Source organism: Leuciscus leuciscus (assembly GCF_965113295.1).
Source record: "Leuciscus leuciscus genome assembly, chromosome: 1".
NCBI classification, from domain to species: Eukaryota; Metazoa; Chordata; class Actinopteri; order Cypriniformes; family Leuciscidae; genus Leuciscus; species Leuciscus leuciscus.
The window spans coordinates 44317645-44338869 of record NC_138725.1 but is presented as its reverse complement, the minus strand read 5'-3'; the positions used below and the strand labels follow the sequence as shown (position 1 = coordinate 44338869).

The window sequence follows — 21225 nt, the reverse complement described above, 5'->3', positions numbered from 1 at the left end:
TGAACCTGCAAGCGCTGCCCTCGGATGAGGCAGACCCAGCCTTGGCACTGCTCTGTCCAATACGTGCCCTCCGTGCTTACATAGGACAGGACACAGTGTTTCAGGAGCTCAGGTGTCATCGCTTGCTGCGCCATTCCACTCCACAGACTGAATGCGTGCGCTATTTCACTCAGATGAGTTCTTCCTTCCAAGACCCTGAGTTGCTCTTACACTGATGATGCCTTCACCAGAGTGCTGCCCTGTTGCTCAGCCCTTGTGATTGGCTAGGTCCTCCATGTGCACGGTTCCCCCTTCTGGGTGACCCCCATGTGTATTACCACGGTAAGCCTCCTTCGAGCTTGTGTTTTCCCTCTCTCTCAAGGTTGAAGCATTCCACCCTGCGGGCTGGACAACTTTGAGCTGCCATATGCATCCTGTACTCGGGTCATATGTGTATTCTAAGTCCTCCCTACGGATAGGCATTGCGTTCCTCCTGGGATATGTTACCCAGTGTACCTTGGTATTCCTGCGTTAAGCCTAGCCCTTCGTCCGTGCTAGTCTCACAACGGGGAGCTTAGTCTTGCGCAGGGCACTGAAAGACGTGGCGTGATTAAATTTGGACCCCCATTTTGTCAGTCACTGTATGTAACCCTCGTTCCCTGAGGAGGGAACGGAGACGTTATGTCCCTCTGCCATTACCGCTGTACCGCTGGAATTGCCTGAGTTCAGTCTTGGCTCCTCAGTTAGGAAACATAATGCGAGATTGCCACCGCTCCTCCTTTTATACCCACGTGGTGGGGCGGAGTCGCGGCATGCAAATTCCGCAGACTCAAGGCATTTTCATGCCATTGGTTCATTTTCTAGAACTCGAAGGTGATAGGCTTCTAACCGAAAGCTCCAGACGTTATAGACGTTATATGTACTCATATAACTCAAGTTCATTTGATTGGACTAATATGTTTAATTTAAGTTTACCCTGCTCAAACCAATTAATTATTTTATTACAGTGTATGCCATACCGATCCCAGCTAACACACAATGAACCAACTACGTAATTTATTGGTATTGGTCAGTACAATCTCCTATGTTTATAAGATAATCAACAACATTCCAAATATATACGCATTAGACATGTGCCGGTATTAATGCGATAAATCGCGGTAATGAATATGCACGATATTGTTATCGCGGGCACTTCAAAATACCGTGAAAAATAATAGATCCGATTTTAGATTTTTAGAACGCGCATTTTTAGCTTAATCAACCGCTTAAACAAACAAACACTGCGTATGCTGCGCGAAACACGTGCGCACTCTGATGTAAACAATCGCCACGTGTATAATGCAACGGTGCACTTCTAGTCTAATGTAAACAGTCCTCACATGGAGAAGCAGCATGGCGGAAGGAGAAACGCCGCCGCCTACAGTCTATGGCCGCCGCCGATCTATCCGGATCCATCCCGCTTCTAAAAGCAGAACTGCCAACTCGACGCATTCAGCGCGAGACTCCTCACACGCTCACGCCACACATCCGTTTTCTCACGCAGAGAAAAATCGCGGAGCAAAGAGGACACGAAGACCGTCAAACAAGACAGCGCAGGTTACTTTTGATATGAAACAGGAGAACAATTGTGTCACAGAACGTTACATTTAAACTATTTAATGACCAGCAGCATGTTAGATGACTAAAACATATAGATAAAGAGGAGTATTTTGCTGAATATGTGCACTGCACTTTTTTACATATTTATTATATTTTTACTTGTGTCATTACATAATTGTTATTATAATGAAAACCACATTATATTTGATTTAATTAGTTATTTGTAACCTTTAATACCAGCTGATAGGGCTCTATATGGTTACATAGCATTATGTGAGATATTTTTTTTTTCATGAGAAAAAAATAACATGTGGGCTATCTACTGTAGCCTTCCTAATATTTATCCAAAATAAGTCAATATTGAATCAAGATTTAAATCAAATCCCAAGTATTGAATTGAAATCGTTAAATTTGTGTTAAGCAATACAAACAGTAGCCTACCAGTCATTGTACAATGTAATCATTTTAACATGTTGTCACTAAACTTAATAAAATTCAGTTTAGTTACCAAATGTTTTGACAATCACAATTACACCTTGTGATGCAAGTTTTATTTTATTTTTTTACATTCCCCCAAATCCATCTGTTTCTCATGTGCAATTTAAATATCGTGATAATACCGTATACCGTGATAAAAGATCACTTAATTAATCGCAGCATGAAAATGTGATACCGGCACATGCCTAATACGCATGTTTTTCTCTCTCTTGTCTTCAGATCTTTTCTGCTTCTCTCATTGTGTCCAGTGGTAAAGCACAGTATGTTCCATTGTATTATTTTCCGTCTGTGCATAACCAAACAGCACTGCGCTACAAGCGTATCTAGATGTGGCAATGAGTAAACGGATTCTCTTCGATGTTTAGTGAAACAGTGGGTAACGTCTTTTCAGCATGCAGAAAGAGAGTGACCTAATTAAAACAAACTATTATGAATACATTCTTCATCTCCAATGTTGCTGTTTGAGCACAAACAAGGTCTGCAAAGTTACAAAGCACAAAGTCACTCCAGATGAGTTATTCTCTATATCAGTGCGCACCGTTTTTGAACTCCCTTAAATGCAGATTGCAGTCTTGAGTTTTCACGTCACAGTAGTCCTCATTTAAATAATTTCAGTCCAGTGCATTCAAGGGTGAAGCCTGGCTGAGTTGCGTTAGTGTGTTGAAATTCATGGTTATGTTAAGGGTCGTGACATTTCCGAAACATTCTAGAAGCGGTATCACAACACAGTGATCCAGCTGACCAATCAGGACACATTGAGCTTCATAGGAACTAATAAAGTGAAGAGAGGTGCTGCAACAATGTTAAATATGTGATATATATAATAATTTTTTTTATTTTATTATTATTATTATTCTTTTTTATAATAATTACTTTAGTAGATTCTAGTAGACCCCAAAGACAAAATCAAGAATGATTTTCAAAAGGGGCATAATAGGTTCACTTTAAAATATGTAAAACAATCCTAATCCAAACTATATACTGTAGGACTTGGGGTTGTGCTCTTTTGACGTTCGTCAGTAAGCAACCACCCAGAACACCTTAGCATTCTATCAATGAGTTTGGAAACAATGCATAAAATCATTTCTCAGAGAGAGAGAGAGAGAGAGAGAGAGAGAGAGAGAGAGAGAGAGAGAGAGAGAGAGAGAGAGAGAGAGAGAGAGAGAGAGAGAGAGAGAGAGAGAGAGAGAGAGAGAGAGAGAGAGAGAGAGAGAGAGAGAGAGAGAGAGAGAGAGAGAGAGAGAGAGAGAGAGAGAGAGAGAGCAATGTACATATGTATGCTCAATGATTCATGCTATGAGAAGTTTACCTGCAAGTGCATTCACACAGTGGATATTTGACTCCAGCACTACGGCCCTCCTGCTGTATGATATTTGACAATATCAGAAACTGATTTAAATGTAAAACCTCAAGTTTAGCTCTAGAATAACAGTGCCAAAAGAGGGTAGGATTTGTATTATCCCTCTTTTATAATCTCAGAGGACACTGAAGAAACATCTCTTGTCGGAGCACAGAAATGAAAGACTGTGACATAATCGAAATTTAATTCCTTTCAAGTTTCACTTTTTTCCTCTGGACTCTCAGAGGTTCAGGTTTCTTTTCTCACTGCACTTCTGAGCCTTCAAAGCTCTTGTTTCTATCGTTTTGCTCACTGAGTCAGCAAAAAACATTGCCAGTACATTACATTACAGCGGCACATCAGTTCTCTCACACACACATACAGGAGGCCGAGACCTCGGTGGCTCTCGTTCCACTTTTATTTTCTGTTTGTAAAAGAATTGTAGCTGCATATGTACATTATACACTTCTGATATTTACATCATAGCAGATTTTTTTTCTTTCTAGATCAATGTTTTCTTAATCAGTGTGCAAATACATAGAATATTCATGAAGCTGTACATTCCAAAATATCTGCAAGAATCCATTCACTGCTGCAGATTATTCAAACCTTGAGTATGTTCACACCAAATACTGATGTCTTCATTTTTTTTTTTCTTCACAGTGTGTTGATTGTAGTCTCGTTCTGGTGAATAATTCTCCTCATGAAACTATGGTTTATACCATGTCCTAACCAGCACATTTCCTCAAAAATATAAACTGATATGCACCGTGATGCATTATTTGATGCTGCAGGGATGGCATATTTTTGTTGGCCAACTCGGAAGTTCACACCACTTTGGTTCCCTCAAGAAAAAGTCAATAGGATTTTTCCATTGACTTTTGGACTGTTGCAGAAAATAAGCTCTATGACGAACAAAAGTTTATGATTTTTACATGGTTTGTTCATCATGATAATCTTCACAAATGAACACACCTTTAATGAATTTTGAAATCCAAATACAATCCCCAGAATTTAAAAAGCTAGACTATAACCGAACAAAACCACAGTCGTACAACTTCAAGATCAAAACGACTAAGTTTCCAATGATTCTTTCCATTTTTTGTTGTTTTTTGTTGTTGTTGTTTATAATCTACAAGTTGGAAAGCTTGTGTTGTAATAGCTTGCAAGAGGCTGTGAAAGTGGACTTGTGAGTAGATGATTTTATCTCTCTGGCGTGATGATGTTTAATGCCAGACAATCTCTGTAGACCCATTTAGACACTTACCACCTTTTACTAATTTATTATTTATATGCATATAATAAAATGTGAAAATATCTTGAGCTTGTGTTAAACAAAAACTTGCTTCAGGCAAAAAACAAACAAAAACAAAAACATCCATTGACTTTAGAATGATGGAGCCAAAAGGCCGAAACAAGTTTTAGGACTAATTCCTTCAGCAAAATTTCACTTGCTGTGAGAAAGCGAGCGTATACAGTTTACCGCATCGTGCCTGGTTAGGACATAGTGTTTGGGAAACCATCATTTAAAGTTAGCACTGTTTGGCTTGCACAAACCATAAAAAAGAATGAAAGATAAAGAAAAAGCAGCCAGCCGGGTCCCACCTGTCTTAATCCACAGATCCGTCATTGAATGGAGGTGTGTTACATGGAAGAGAGAAAGTTGAAATCAGATCGCTTTTCCGCAGAGCACCAGGGGGATAGATACACGGCTGAGGCTCAAAGCAGAACGGGTGACCTGGGATATTGTGTTTCAGGCTTCAGTGTTCAGTCAGGGGGGTATAAAAGGGCAGCACAGCGCTTACTCTGATTGAACCAATTGCTCTGTGTAACTATCTCTCAGGTCTGCCATTCCCCTCGGGCAAAGAAACACACCAGCTCAGCACTGAGAACATACAACAAGCCAGACAGGTGTGCAGAGGGAGGGGCTGATATACTGCAAGGGAAGTGTATTAAGACCGTGTTTATTGATTTATTGGCTGCATTGATTGTCGAAGTTGTTAAATAGTTCAGAGACATGGTAAAAAGATTGGGCTAAGGGGGAATTCGAAAACCATGTGAATCCAAAAGCAATGTTGAATGGACAGTGACACCCTATTATTTGTCTTATCAAACAAGCTAGATTCATGTAAACCACATTTCTGTTTTTTGTTGTTGTTGTTTTTTTTACAAATAAATTCTGCTGCTGGAATAAGTAAACTTGCAAAGTGAATTAAGTTCATTATAGGGAATGTTTGTAATCAATTGAAAATAAATTCAAAATGTGAGGCCAATGAGATTTACTTATCTCAGTTTTTGTATCCTGAGGGTTTACTTTAAATGTCACAGCACAAATGTAATTCATGTTTTCTGAAAATTATCCAAATGGCCGTTTCATTTAATCACTGCTTGCTATTCAAGTAACACTCTTTCTTTTTTTCTTTTTCAGCTGAGACTTGGAGCCGTGTGGTTTAATAAGCATATAGCATACCACAGAGTTAAATTGCTAAATAAGTATCCAGTGAAATTAAAGAGTGGTCTTCGGCATGAACAGGTCATGCAACAGTGCTTTGCATAATATTTAAATGTATGACAACACCATCTGAGATGAGGGCAATTGAGCAACATAACTTCGGGTTATGAATGACTAAGAATTACACATTGCCAGATTTATACTGAATGACTTTTGTCTCTCCCAATCAAGTGCTCAATATATTGTAGACATAACAAAATCCACTATATTGTCAGTACATTTGTGAGAAAAACATGGCTTTAAAAAAAATAAAAAAAATAAAAAAAACAGAATCCAGATAAATGCAGCGATCCCAGAAATATAATTTCCATACAGAGTTTTTTTTTTTTTTTTTTACATGAACCTGAAATGTATCCATCAGGTAAGTTGAACATTGAAAAATATTACTTCCTTGATGATTTTCACAGGAATCTATTTTAATGTCCCATTTGTCTATAATGACAGGACTTTGTTACAGCAGATGTTTGGTAACTCCCTGCTGCTCCTCCGCAAGCATTGGTGCTACACTCATTATCATGTTGCTGTTTCACTATGCCAGCGGCTGCGAAAAAAACACACAAAAAAAAAAACGAAATGGGGCATATGAGCAACACTGGATTTTTTTCTGAAATAAGCAGCGAGTGTGATAATGACAGTTTTAGTGGCTGTGATCAACTCACATGAGAGATGGCATGAAGTTGTGATTAATGACACACATTAACACAGTGTCAGAAATTATATAAAAATACTAGATTCAGGAACTCTTTGAAATCAACGAAGGTATTTTTCTGTTAAATCACTCACATATCACTGTGACCTGGCATCCATTGAATCCACACTCATACAATGAAAATAATTCAGCAATTATGATATAGTAATGTATTACATACTGTATATAACCTTGTATACCATGGTACTGAATGATTACCATTTTTATAGACCATGGTACTTAAAGGGATAGTTCACTTTGAAATAAAGTTTTGGTATGTTTTAGCTTACCTCAAGGGCATCCAAGATGTAGGTGTCTTTTTTTCCGCAGTAGTTTCAATTTAGATATTTTTAGGTCAAACCGTTCTTGTCTGTCAGTCAAATAATGCAGGTCTATGGTCACTATCTCAAAGAGCAAGCACAGAGTCCAAATTAAAACAATTCCACATCGTCCAAATTAAACAATTCCCCATCGTTTCGTTCCAATGAACTGCAGTAGCCAAGGCGACATCTAGTGTATATATCTATACCCGCCCGCGCCCTCAGATCATTTGAACATGGCTGTGTATAAGAGGTAACAACGATATAAATACTGTTCGTTTTCTCACACAAACCGCTCGTTTCGTGTCTTAGGCCATCAATGTGTACTTACGATGGGGAATTGTTTAATTTGGACGATGGGGAATTGTTTTAATTTGGACTCTGTGCTTGCTCTTTGAGGTGGTGACCATCGACCTGCATTATATGACTGACAGACAAGAACGGTTTGACCTAAAAATATCAAAATTGAAACTACTGTGGAAAAAAAGACACCTACATCTTGGATGCCCTTGAGGTAAGCTAAAACATACCAACATTTTATTTCAAAGTGAACTATCCCTTTAAAAGAATACAACTGCATTAGCAAGGTAAATTTCTAAAAGTTCTAATTTCTTACCGTGTACACTATACCGTTCAAAAGATTGAGGTTAGTAAGATGTTTCTTTTAAGAAATTAATATTTTTATTCAGCAAGGGCACATTAAATTGATCAAATATAACAGTAAAGAGATTTTAAATGTTACAAAAGATTTGATAAATGCTGTTCACCGTTTCCAAAAAAAAAAAATTAAGCAGCACAACTGCTTTCAACATTGATGATAATAAATGTTTCTTGAGCAGAAAATCTGCATATTGGAATGATTTCTGAAGGATCATGTGACACTGAAGACTGGGTTAATGATGCTAAAAATTCAGTTTGGACATCACAGAAGTAAATTTCATTTTACAATCATATTAATTTAAAACGTTTTTTAAAATATTACTGTTTTTACTGTATTTTTTATCAAATAAATGCAGCCTTGCTGAGAATAATACACTTCTTCCAAAAAACAATACAAAATCTTACCGATCCTAAACTTTTGAATGTCAGTGTAAGTGAGCAATTAATCAAATTGAGGAAATACTGTGTGTAGTGCATTTTTTCAAGCTAATTTATTAAATACACAGAGTGGTCCAAAAGTATGATATCTAATAAAAAATAAAAAAAAAATAAAAATGTCAAATATATGCAGTAAAATTGTCATTCCGATATTGCATAATATAAAATGTAATATATGATGTAACTGAAAATAATATGCACATGCTTTTGGACCAAACTGTCAGAATTTTTATTAGCCACAAAATAAATTGTATGCATAACACTGGGCAGAAATAGCTGAAACATTCTCATTCGAGAGGATTGCTGTATTGATAAGATCTGCATTTGATTGTAGTTTTTAGTTTTCAGAATCCACAAAGATCCTCGGTCATCAGAGTCAATTGTACTGCACTCACTGCTGGTGTGCGAGAGAGAGAAAGAGAGAGAGATTAAAAAATAAAACCCTCAGGGTGATGGTGGGTAAGGACACTTAACTCATCGCATGCATCATCATAGAACACATGATTCATATAGCAACTTTTTCTGAACAAAAATGAATAAAATCCTCTTCTCTTGACAAATATAAATATATTTATGTTAGGGATAATATCTACAATAACATTTGCCATCATAAACACCAATGGTATTGGGGGTTGACAGAGCAGATTAGCACTCTTGCTGTGGGTACACACACTTTCGCAAAGACAGCAACGATGAGGGATGGGGAGGGCTCGGCTATGAGAAGGCTGGTGGTGCGGAGAGCAGCAGGGGTTTAGTCCCGAAAGCCAGGCGAATTGCCATCCTCCTCTAGTTCCCACTGAAAGTTTTGCCCTGTCATTTGGTAGAACATCATGTTAAAGGGCTTGTAGAATTTATGCAGTCTGCGAATGACATCGGGCTCTATTTTGGGGTGAGTTCTGCCCTTGGACTTGCCAAGGCACCGAGGGGTACTGCTATCCTCTGGCTTCTTCAAGCATGGGAATCCCTTGGTTTTATTAAAATAGAAATGTTTGTCGGTAACAATGCGCTTGAGTCCCAGGAAATCCTGCACCTTTGCCATCTCGCCGGCCGGATCAACGATAAGCCGCTCTCCGCTGACAAAGTGCATCTGCGAGAGGGGGAAATACTGCATCCAGCTCTCCAGGTGAAGTGCATAGATCCCTATTCGCAACGCGCTCCACGATGCGTCGATCAGGCCCAGCGTTCGGTTCTTGAACGCCAGCACTTCGAAGGTAGGGATCTCCGGCCTCTTGGAGAGCGTCTGAGTATAGTCCGAAATGGCTCTGGTCACTGGATTGCGGACAACTATGATTAGTTTAATGTCTCTCGCCATCGAGTGGATCCGCTTCGGTGCGCTGTTTGTCACAAAATAGCTGGGCGTCTTCTCCATTGTGATCTGTCCCTCCAGAGTAGACGGCATCAGCTCCCTGCAAACACCAGAAGCGAGGCGAGTAAATTAGTGTGAAGCAGTAATTCGCACCATCTTTATCATTATACGCAATACCCAAGGACACAGTATGTGCAAAAATTGATTCAGCTGGTAAGTGGTAAATTATTTGAAATCACACATGTATATAACTGGTATTATCACTAGACATAATATTGTAAGTAGAAGCGTACAGCTAATTACGGCCATGGAGTAACATACAAGAGATAAAAGACCGAAGATGAAACGCGTACGTGTATGAGCGTGTTCGTTGTTTAATTGACTCCATCTGTGTTACTCCTGGCGCTGTTTTGGAACTTTAATAACAAGCGCACTGCATATCATTAATACTGCTGAGCCTGGGGTATTGTTTTATCATACATTTATTCAGTGTTACACTCTATCCCAGCAGGCACAAATGCTTTTTACCCCATTTTTTTTTGTTGTTTATGTTTCATTGTGGTCGCAGTTAGGTAATGTTCCATTATAACATTCCAAAAATCACACAGAAAAAGTTAATTTAAACAAAAAACTATTTTGAATTCTTACAATTTTGTAAATAACAGACATGTTTTCTTTAACCTCAAAATTTCAACAGAATGCATGCACACATACACACACACACACACACACACACACACACACACACACACACACACACACACACACACACACACACACACACACACACACACACACACACACACACACACACATTGCATATATTGACAGTTATTTTTTTTTTTTAAACATAATCTTAAAAAAAAAAAGACAAATAATAAAATGGCTTAGTTCAAATGCAAATCTCTGCCAGAAAACCTCAGTAATGTTTTGAAAGAACATGACATTAATGTCATAACATTTAGATGCAAATTACTTACCTGTATAATGGGACATTTATTTTGTTACACTTTTTTTCGATAGTCCACTTAACTTTGCAACTACATTACATGTCAGCTCTCATTTGAGTATTAGTAGACTGTTAGGTTAGGGTTAGGTGTTTGGGTTCGGGTTAGGAGAATAAGTTATTTATAGTCAGAATGTCTGTTGTGGAGCATCAAAATAAAGTGTTAACATGTAGTTGCGAAGTTACTTATATTTAGTAGAATGTCTAAAGTGTAACCGTTTATTTAAAAAATGCTTTATGATTTTTATTTGGAAATAAATTAATCATAATAGTCTTTCATGTAATTTGCATTCAAAATGTTATTTCTAAATATTATTGAAGAAATGTAAAAATTTGACACTGAAATATAACTAAAACTGTATTTTGTTTCTGGTAAACACTTTCATTTGAAAGATTTGAAGACATTTTGAAGATATATGTAGTACCAGGCAGGACATGGTAATGAAATGTTGATACAATAATGATTTTAGTTTCCTGAAAGGTTACAAAGGTCGTGTTCGAAAATATTGATTTATAAAGAAAACTTACAAGTATACTTACAGTATAAAACTACTAAGTTAGTAGTTTACTGAGAGTAAACTTCAAAGTACTTTCATTAACTAGAAAGTGTCCTACAAGTATTTAACTATAGTTGCAGTAAAAAAAAATAAAAAATGTTGTACACTAGTTGTGTACTCAAAGTTTACTACTGTTACAATTAAAGTATACTTAAAAGTATAAAACGTTGGCCAATGTAGTCCCAAGCAGTATTGAATACATTGATCTTGGTATACTTATTGCATTAAGTATTTTTAAAAATAGACTTGAACTTTACTTAAAGCTGCAGTCCGTAGTTTTTCCTCTTTGTCGTCATCTCTGTTCGAAATCTCCAATTGCAGTTATTCGCGGAATTATCAACTTTATGTGGGTTGTGCCTCAGCATGGCACAGCGCGGATGAATCCAATGTTTTGAGGAGAATGTGCGGCTGTCAATCACCGCGCCGGTGGTGTGGATACTGTCATTCGCAATCACAGATTCTACTTTTCGGAAGTATGACCAACATACGAATTTTCACTGGAAAATGTCATCTGAACAAGTAAATAACATCCACTTTTGTTCTGACCAACTAAGGGGAAAAAAGCATTGCAGTAAATCGCGCTGATTAAATCTAACGATCGCATATCATATCATGTCAAACCGTGCAAATTATACTTTGTTCTCAAATTGTTAATGTTACAATTTGTTACAATAATGGTACATGCAATACTGAAAACATCAGTATTGCATGACTACATTTAATGCCCTTATCCTTGTTTTTGCATGGGCCGGTTACAGTCTCTTTTTTTCTGTAGCCACTCCGAAGTCCGAAGTCTTTTGCGTTTTACAATGGGTGAATCTCCAGTTGTCACTGGTGATTGTCGTTTGAACCTTTCTGGATCCGCCATCACATTGATAAGTTTAATTATATCAATGGCTGTGAGAAAAGGCTATAAATCTCCACCTCCAACATCCTCACACGCAACATAGCCTACTAGCCGAGACTCCTTCTTTATGTGTACAGATGTGATGTAATGACGCAAAGACATGCTCGAATTTCCCGTGGAAATCCACCAGTACCACTGGAATTAAAAACATTATTACAAGCTTACCGTTTTGAATCGAGCTAAGGCAAGCAGATAGTTTTGAACACTTGCTCAAAAATTTATTTTTGATCATTTTAACCCCAAAAAAGTTACGGCCTGCAGCTTTACTTACGTATACTTAATAAATAAACAAATACATTTATTTTTTGAAAGGGAAATGTGCTAACAACAACATAAAACTTTGTTGCAACATTGTTAAAATGTGTATTTAATACATTTTAAACCCATGCATCTGTCGTAGTAAGTTCATAAAGTAAAAACATCATCAACATCTTCACTGCTTAAACACAGGCATCCAATGACCTTTCTCCTCTTCTTGCTCTGATTAAATGTTAAAATGCCTCACTGGAAAGAAAACATTAATTATGACACTTTCTATCAGAAGAGACGTTTGTGCTTTGAGCAATATATCTGAGTGATTACAGTCAGCTGTTTGTCACCGTGTGAAGTATTGTGTTCAACTTTTTATCATCAAGATCAAACTGGGAGATGAATCAGTGCAGTAGGAAAGAGTCATTCATAAGTGAAGGAAATTAAATAAATATTTATCTCTCTTTTGAGTTTATATTGCAATGTGATACGTGCCTCAAGAGTGCAAAACAAATGAATATTTAGCAAGCTCTCTGCTCTATGATCTATTCATAATGATCCCTCATTAAATCTCACAACAAGAATTTGACCTAAATGTATAACTCCATAATTAATTTGCCTTCAGTTCTACGTAATTGAGACAATATGAGGCTCATCATTACATTCAGACACCCCCCCCCCCCATTTTTTTTAAAATACAAATAATAATAATATCATATTCATATCAAGTTATATGTATATTGACTAAAAGAAGATGATTTTATTCAATAGCCTATTAAAAAATAAATACATATTTCACAGAATGACTGCTAACAGAATACAAACACATATTATAATGTAATGGCAATGTTGGAGACGCTATTATAAAACTGTAGCTTGTCAACGACAGCCTTGCTAAAGCAAGCCTAACTCAAGCTAACTTCATTGAAGCTTTTTAAGGACAAGCTATTAATAAGATTTAACTATCAGATAATATAACAATTTAATTCGATAATTTATCATTTAACGGTATTTCACTGGTTTAAAAATAATGAGGGTTTTTGAATTGAGATTAGGGTGATAGCATTAAACTTCAACAGACATTTACACAAAAAAATACAATATTTGTTAAATAATATTTTTACATATAAAAGACAGAGACTTAAAAATAAATGAATTCAAAAGTACACAATAATAGAAAAAGTAGCTTGTTTTAGGAAATGTTATATTATTTTGACGCTGTAAAGTTGGTAGTGTCACTTCCTTAAACCTTGGGATCAATGTTACCAGCTTTGGGGAAAGATAAGTGGTAAAAAAAATGCAAAAGCTTTTGAAGAGAGACAAAAGAAATGTATGGTTTTAAATACACACAGTTGGTGGTAATATAATCCTGTCCGTGGCTGTATAAACCCAACCACCAAAAGTCAAATATAAACTTTTGTCGAATGATTTCGGCTGAATTACAGCATTCCAGGCTGAGGGTTTTTAGGGCACAGCGGTTAAAAAGCAGGTTTAGCTGAAGCCTGTCAAAATGTTCGGCACTCTTTATCGTGTAACTCTTGACATGTTTCCTTTCTCGTTGTGTTTGACCTTTCCAGCTTTAATGGAGCTGAAAATAAATAAATAAATCTGAGTCTTTGTTAAACCTGTCATAAACCAATAAATAAATAAAATCACAACTTAAACACCTTGTTGCACACACTTTCTCAAAACTATACAGACAAATTAAACAAATATTAAAAGCTTTTTGTAACTTTACATTGAACAGCAGCACTCACTTTTGTGCAATGACAAATACTTCTAGTGAAATGGAGAATAGGTTTGTCATTATTAAATGGATGCAGATGGATTGAGCAGATATGTAAGCATTGTCCATCAAATCCTATTATATTGAAGTGTACCTCAGTTCACAGGTGAAATGTTGTCTAAAAATGACAATGTTATGTGTGTGGGATTTCTTCAAAGCTGAAGTGTGCATTTCTTAAAGTTAAAATACTTTCTCCTATCCCAGTTTAATATCCAGAGACAACTACATTTGTAATCAGCATTTGTAGGTTGACTTCATCCATCCATCCATCCATCCATCCATCCATCCATCCATCCATCCATCCATCCATACATCCATACATCCATACATCCATCCATCCATCCATCCATCCATCCATCCATCCATCCATCCATCCAACTGAGGGGGCATTTGGGAAACTTGTTTGAAAAAGTAAAAAAAATATATAAATAAAATAAAACCTCAAAATATATATATTTTTTGTCCTATTCCATTTTAATCCCCAGTGCTAACAATTATAATAATATAAACAATTAAAATTTGTAAAATAAAGTTATTCTAGTAAAATAGTGTTTGAAGCAACAAATAAAAAAGTGACTTTTGCCTCTTGTTTGGTTAATAAATGAGCTAACACAATTTTTTTTTACATTTTGAACAACTTAATTTGTGTTCAATCTACAATATATTTAAAACAGCATGTTTAATGATCATAAAAAAATACTAAAAAAAATAAATAAAAAAGAAGTTAATAACATAAGAAAATTGGTTCCACAAACATGGCTAAGGTTAAGCCAGGAATTAGGCCTTAATCCAATTAGGACATTATCTTTTATAAACTTGCCCTATAGAAAAAAAAAAAAAAAAAAAAAGTGTATTTATTAAACATGCATTTTAGTCTGGGACTAACTTAACAAATGTAGTAAGTTAAGTTGTGTGTTGACCCAACTAAACTGATTTGATTTTAATGAAATAAATGAATCAATTAAATTAAGTAAGGGTAATGATTAAAAAAAAAAAAAATGGAGTGAATTTTGCTGGTCATATTTCAATCTATATGTAGAGAATGTCTTCTGATGTGACAGCTGTCGCTCTCGAACAAATATGCTGATAGCACGAGCCAATCAATCATTGCATGTTGGACACATTTTAAATGAGCATCTCTCCAGGCCGCATTCGAATTCTCCTAGTGCAACACATCAAATAGAGTACATATATCCTCCATGCCCCTCAGCACACGCATGCACACACTCGCTCACAAGTGCCGCTGTAATTTAATTTCTGTACCAGTATAGCACTTCTGATGGGTAATTTCCCAATGGATTATGCTTTTCTCAACATGCTATAGAGCTGTGGCCACTTCTAGAGCAGTAATGGGATATAAAACACATCTGTAGATAGCACAGTGACTAGAAAGAGTATTAGTTTTCATTACATTCCATCAATGTTCTACACTTCCTCAGTGTGTAATGAATGACTAAAGATTTTTTGCCCTCTCAAGGTCTTCAGGAGCTGGCTATTTAAAGTCCACGATAAAGCATACAAGATGCCCAGGACGGGGGTTTGTTTGCTCGCAAGTTGAATCAAATAATAAAACTTGCTGAGAGCAACCAAAACGGGGGAAAAACCCATAATGAATCACCTTGGATTCACCTATGTAAATCGCATCTAAAGTACAGGCGCAACGAACAGCAGACCTCGATGTTTAATAACAACACGTCATGCTTCTCCGGAAGAAGCGTTCCGTCAACAGGACAGATGACTGATGCTCAAGGTAACCTTCTTCATTTAAGACAAGCATATAACCGGCCATTGTCCTCATCAAGCTCGATGCAACTCATTATATGTGTAATTGCAAAAATATGGAGATTACGGAGGCGCGATACCTTCATTTGTGATTGAGGTCGAACTCATTTTGATTGTGAGTGAATCAGTCATGGATGGTGTACATTTAAAATGTCAGAGGGAGGGAGAGGTGGAAAAGAAAACAAAATGCTGATAAACAAGCTAATTTTCCTACGCGCCGCGGATGACTCGGCTGGCCTCGCGCTCAGCTGGAACGGTGAAAAACTGATACAAATGGTTAACAATTGCTTATGCCTGCATGAGGAGTTGCAGCATGACACGGGTCATTCGGGTGGGCAGGTAAATACAGCGCGAGGGGCTGAAGAGGCTTCCCTCACCATCTGCTGTTTACCTACTCGCGCAAATCGCATAATATTCCGGAGCTATTTGTCTATAGGCCTTGTCGTGCTTGCATAACGCTTGGATAAACATGCTTAGGACAACTAGACTTAAACAAGACAAATTCCTTCCCTTAGCTTCGTGGATCATTTGATGTGGAGGGATTTTTTCTGCTTAATAAACAAAACAAAATAAACAAAAATGCATGATGCTTAGATGATTGTGAAATTCAAGTTGTGCATGTTTCTTTTTTATTTCTTCCTTTACATTTAACAGGCATTCTGCAAATGGCAGGTGAGCACACTTAAGAATAAGGACTAGCAGTCTAATGAACATCATTTTTACGGGAATGTTGCTTTCAGAGCGCAAAACTATATTGCCTTTTTGTGCTTTGAAGTTAAAAGCATTCTAATTGGCACTTGCTGTGATCTACGACTGAGAAAGGTAATGCATGATCCTGAGGTATTATTTCTCAGGTTTATTTCCAAATGCATCTTTCTAAGCCACTTCTCTGTCTCCAAGGCAGATATGAAAAAAAAAGACAACTCACCTCTAGGGTTAGAATTTCTAAGGGACATATTGTTCACTTTTATTATATATATATTTTTTTAAATTATTTTTGTAAAATTTGAAGTTCATTTAATGCAAATGTTGGTCGCTGAATTCTGAATAGCTGTTGGTATGTAAATAGATGCTAAATTAAAGTTTGGATTGCAATAACAGGAATAATTTCCAATGCAATACAACTTTTGTAGTGTCCCACTTTTGAAAATTAACTAAAAATTAACATCAACATTAATTAACATCATAATTCATTTTAATTTTATAGAAATGAATTATTCATCGACAATAGTCATAGACCATCTTCTACAATGTTCCATAAATGACCGTTTTTTTTATTTTATTTATGAAATATATAAATAAAATATAATTTCAAACACCAATTACTAATATCCATTGCTAACTTTTTTTTTTTTTTGAATACCCCATTTACTGTGTCTATGATATTATATTACATATTTCATACACAAAGGATATTCCCAGCAGCATTAATTGCTCCTCACAGTGAGATAACATTACATTGTTTGCTTCCTTTTATAACTCTGAATAGTTTCACACACAATGTTTCCCACAACAGCTCTACCTCAGTTGTTTATCAAGGGAATGTAATGGCAGAATTGCCTGTTTGTTTCAAGAGGAGGGAGGGGCTCGTGGCAGAGATTCAAGAAGAAGTCAATAACAAGAGCAAGACTTTTCCAAAAATAACTCAGTGAGTGCAATGATGAAATACTCTGAGACATAAAACTTTGTTGTAATTAAGGCATCAAGCAATATCAGCATATATCATTTCTTCGTGATATATATGCAAGTCAATCAAGCGAAGGTAAAATGTGTCATTTCTGTTTCAATTGACAAATTTCTCCGATCTACTACTTGTAATGCAAACAGATAGCTCCGCTTCAAACTCATGCCATTGGTTGAAACAGTGTTGCCATGTCTGGATGCTCAAACAAACAGAGCAATGTTTTGATATCATCAAAGAAATACAGGGTTTACACTTTTGGTGGAATCAACCAACCAATGGTTTATTTATAGTCATCTCTTCATATTAGTCTGAGATTGAATAATTCAGTATTCAAAGTAAACTTGTCTTGTAGTTGTGTTAAAGGGTTAGTTCTCCCAAAAATGAAAATTCTGTCAGTAATTACTCACCCTCATGTTGTTCCAACCCCGTAAGACCTTCGTTCATCTTCGGAACACAAATTTAGATATTTTTGATTAAATCTGAGAGCTGTCTCACTCCTCCATAGGCTTCTAAGACACTATAACTTGCTGGCCCAGAAAATGCATTGAAGAGATCGTTAATATAGTCCAAGTGACTACAGTCGCTCAATCTTAAGTTTATAAAGCGACGAGAATACTTTTTGTGCGAAAAAAATAAATAAAATAATAATAACGACTTTATTCCACTATTCATTTCCTTCTCTCTGGGCCTCGAGTTTTTTCACGTAGTGTAACTGCATAGCGCTTCTGTGTTGCACGTCACACATGACCAGCGTCGGCCAGTAGTGAGCCTACGTGTGACGTGCAACACAGACGCGCTGCGCTAAAACACTACGTGAACTAACTCGAGGCCCAGAGAGAAGGAAATGAATAGTGGAATAAAGTCGTTATTTTTGTGTTTTTTTTGCGCACAAAAAGTATTCGCTTTATAAACTTAAGATTGAGCCACTGCAGTCACTTGGACTATATTAACGATATCTTTAATGCATTTTCTGGGCCAGCATGTTATAGTGTCTTAGAAGCCTATGGAGGAGTGAGACAGCTCTCAGGTTTAATAAAAAATATCTTAATTTGTGTTCCGAAGATGAATGAAGGTCTTACGGGGTTGGAACAACATGAGGGTGAGTAATTACTGACAAAATTTTAATTTTTGGGTGAACTAACCCTTTAACTCTTTTGATCGAGAAGCCTATTGAATATACTTTTTTTACATAGTTTTTCATAAACAGTCTTATGAAACTTACATTGTTAGAAAATATTGATTAGAATATTGATATAAAACAGATATGTTTCTAATTCTGCGTATCTGATTTTTTGTGTATGCTAGTCCACTGGTATATGAATTTACTCTAATTCTACTTTTCCCCACCATTTACTGAATTTTCCAGCTATCCATGTTTTCAATGTTATACGGTAGGGCTATGACACATCTTCTACATAATCTCTGGATCAAAACACAGGAGAAGAAGAAGCTGAAACAAGTGATAGAAGATTGCTCACTCAAATGTAAAATAACATGATCATCAAACATTAAACAGCGTGTAAATCAAAACTGCTTAATATTACCAAATTAAATGAAGCATAACCCATGAAGAGAAAAAAGACTGTGAAGCTTTGGGGTGTTGGACTTCCTAATCTGATCAAGGCGTAGTCTTTGACAAAAATTTGATTTTCCGAACTTTTTTTGTTCGAAATGTTGCCTTTCTTTATGAAACTTACTGACATTCAAGTGTTGATAAAAAGGATGCATGAAGCTAATAAAATGTTTTTAAAATTAAAGTACAGTAAAATGTATTTTTTCAGGTATAAAAAATATCTACATTTGAACATAGTAGTATACTGCAAGTGCAAAAATAATATATATAGTAAACTATAAGTATAATGTTATGTTCATTTAAAGAAAACTTACAAGTATACTTGCAGTATAAACTACTAAACTATTAGTTTACTGAGAGTACACTTCAGTGTGTACTTTCATAAACTAAACAAAATACTACTTGTATTAAAATAGTAAACTACTAGTATACTTATAACTTCACTTGTAGTACTAATGAGAAACCTAGTTGTGTACTTAAAGTTTACTACTGGTACACTTATAGTACACTTAAACGTACACTTATATATATTATAAAAGTGGGCCAATATAGTCCTAAGCAGTATTTAAATAGTACACTTACAAGTTTATTCCAAGTACACATTGATATTAGTATGCTTACTACATAAAGTATACTTAAAAATTGAACATTACTTAAGTATATTTCATAAAATTAACTTGAAGTATACTTCTTTTTCGTCAGGGTAGGCCTATGTCCATATTGTATTTCAGCATCTAACCAAATCAACAACAAAAAAAGTATGTTTTTGTACCTGTAAATGTTACATACAAATACGTGTATAAACAATGAGAACAGGCTGAACATAAAGTGCGCTGAAATCATGAGCATTTACCAGACAACCGCGAAAGCCAGTGCAGCCGAACTTCAAGTGCAAACACATCTAGACTTTTGGTATGATATGAAGAAGGCCAAAACACACAGGGGATTGTTTTTCTTCTCTTATGGGGTGAATAGAAAGGCTTTCTGAGAACAATGCCAAGAGACTTGACAGGATGAAGCACCTTCGACAGTTCCCCAGACAGTTGCGCCTCTGTTTCCTGCGCTCTCATCCGCCTGACTGATGTTGTGCTAAGAGAGCTGTAGAACAGTCAGTTTATAAGTTACATGGAGAGAGGTGCGAGTAATTAAGACAACAACACGTTCTCCCCGCTGCAAGTAAAGCCCCTTCCGCTTCCCTGAGAACTGTTCTCTTCAATGAAACCGTTTAGGAGAGAACTGACAGCCGGTCTTGATCAAAAAAACATTTTCTGTTCTCTCCTCATGCGATCCCCAGAAGGCCATTCTACGTCCAACAGCGAGGCAGTGCATCGCTACCCGTCCTGCCAGCCTGCTGCACTTAGATCTAAAGCAATGTTTATGAGCCTCTTGGACATGCTGAGCGTGATGAAATGAACCAGAGGAGAAGCTTTATGGATCTTTGGAATATCACCATAAAGCTGATAATTGCTCCATGAAACCAGCCTGTATATCACCCTGTAAATGAGCTTGTTTTTCCCTCGCAACATCATTTTAACGAGAAATTGCAGAGGAAGGAGCCACACCTCAGAGCGTCAGGCTCTATTTATGAATTCGGTCCTGAGGGGAGAGAAGAAGCAAAATTTGTTTTCCCTTTTCATCACTCACAAGGCATGGATGGCTCTAGAAACCTGCCATTCACTGGAATATGCATGCAGGTTCTTTCAGAACTTGTGTTTGTTTACGTTCCTTTTGATGGGGTGAGAAGAGCGCTTCGGGCTACGTGAATACAATTTCCTCACAATAGCCACAAATATCTTATGATTGGTGAGGCAATTACAAGAACACGTAGATGCAATATTTGGCTCCCTGCTATAGAGCACTGGAGACTACACAAGTGCACTGATCACTCATTTAATATTTTACCAAGATGCAATTGAAAAATTATTGCCATCTGAAAAAAAAAAATTATAAAATAAAAGCGAGGTAGAAGTCACACCTGGGTACAATAGAGGCAAAGGCTATCATTTCCATCCAGAAAATCTAGCTGATTTGGTTCAGTTAAGCAGAACTGATTAATATGACGGATTGGATGTGATAGATTTTATTGGCAAAAAGAAACAGCGATGAGCAGTCATCCAGGTACTGAGAGAGATTGCACCGCTGCTTGTGAATGATAACACCACAGCTTTCCTACTCTGCATGAGTGACAGGAGTTACAGGCGTCTATTAGTGATGTGATAACCGTGTAGACCCACACATTAAAATCAGGCTTTTCCATATGGCTCCCATCCATGATAACAGACTGACATCAGAGAAGAAATGCACCATGAATCAACCATGTCATTTCTTCCACTTGTCCA

The 21225-nt window shown here is 36.6% G+C and overlaps 1 protein-coding gene across 1 annotated transcript in view; it reads right to left on the bottom strand.

Moving 5' to 3' along the window:
- Positions 1 to 7657: 7657 nt before the first annotated feature.
- The window catches only part of hs3st4 (heparan sulfate (glucosamine) 3-O-sulfotransferase 4), a 109444-nt gene continuing 95876 nt past the window's right edge, over positions 7658 to 21225 (bottom strand). Inside the window, exon 2 of the mRNA XM_082189589.1 lies at positions 7658 to 9442. Within this exon, the coding sequence (XP_082045715.1) occupies positions 8788 to 9442 (655 nt within the window). The 3' untranslated portion in view covers positions 7658 to 8787. The remainder of the gene's footprint in view (positions 9443 to 21225) is intronic.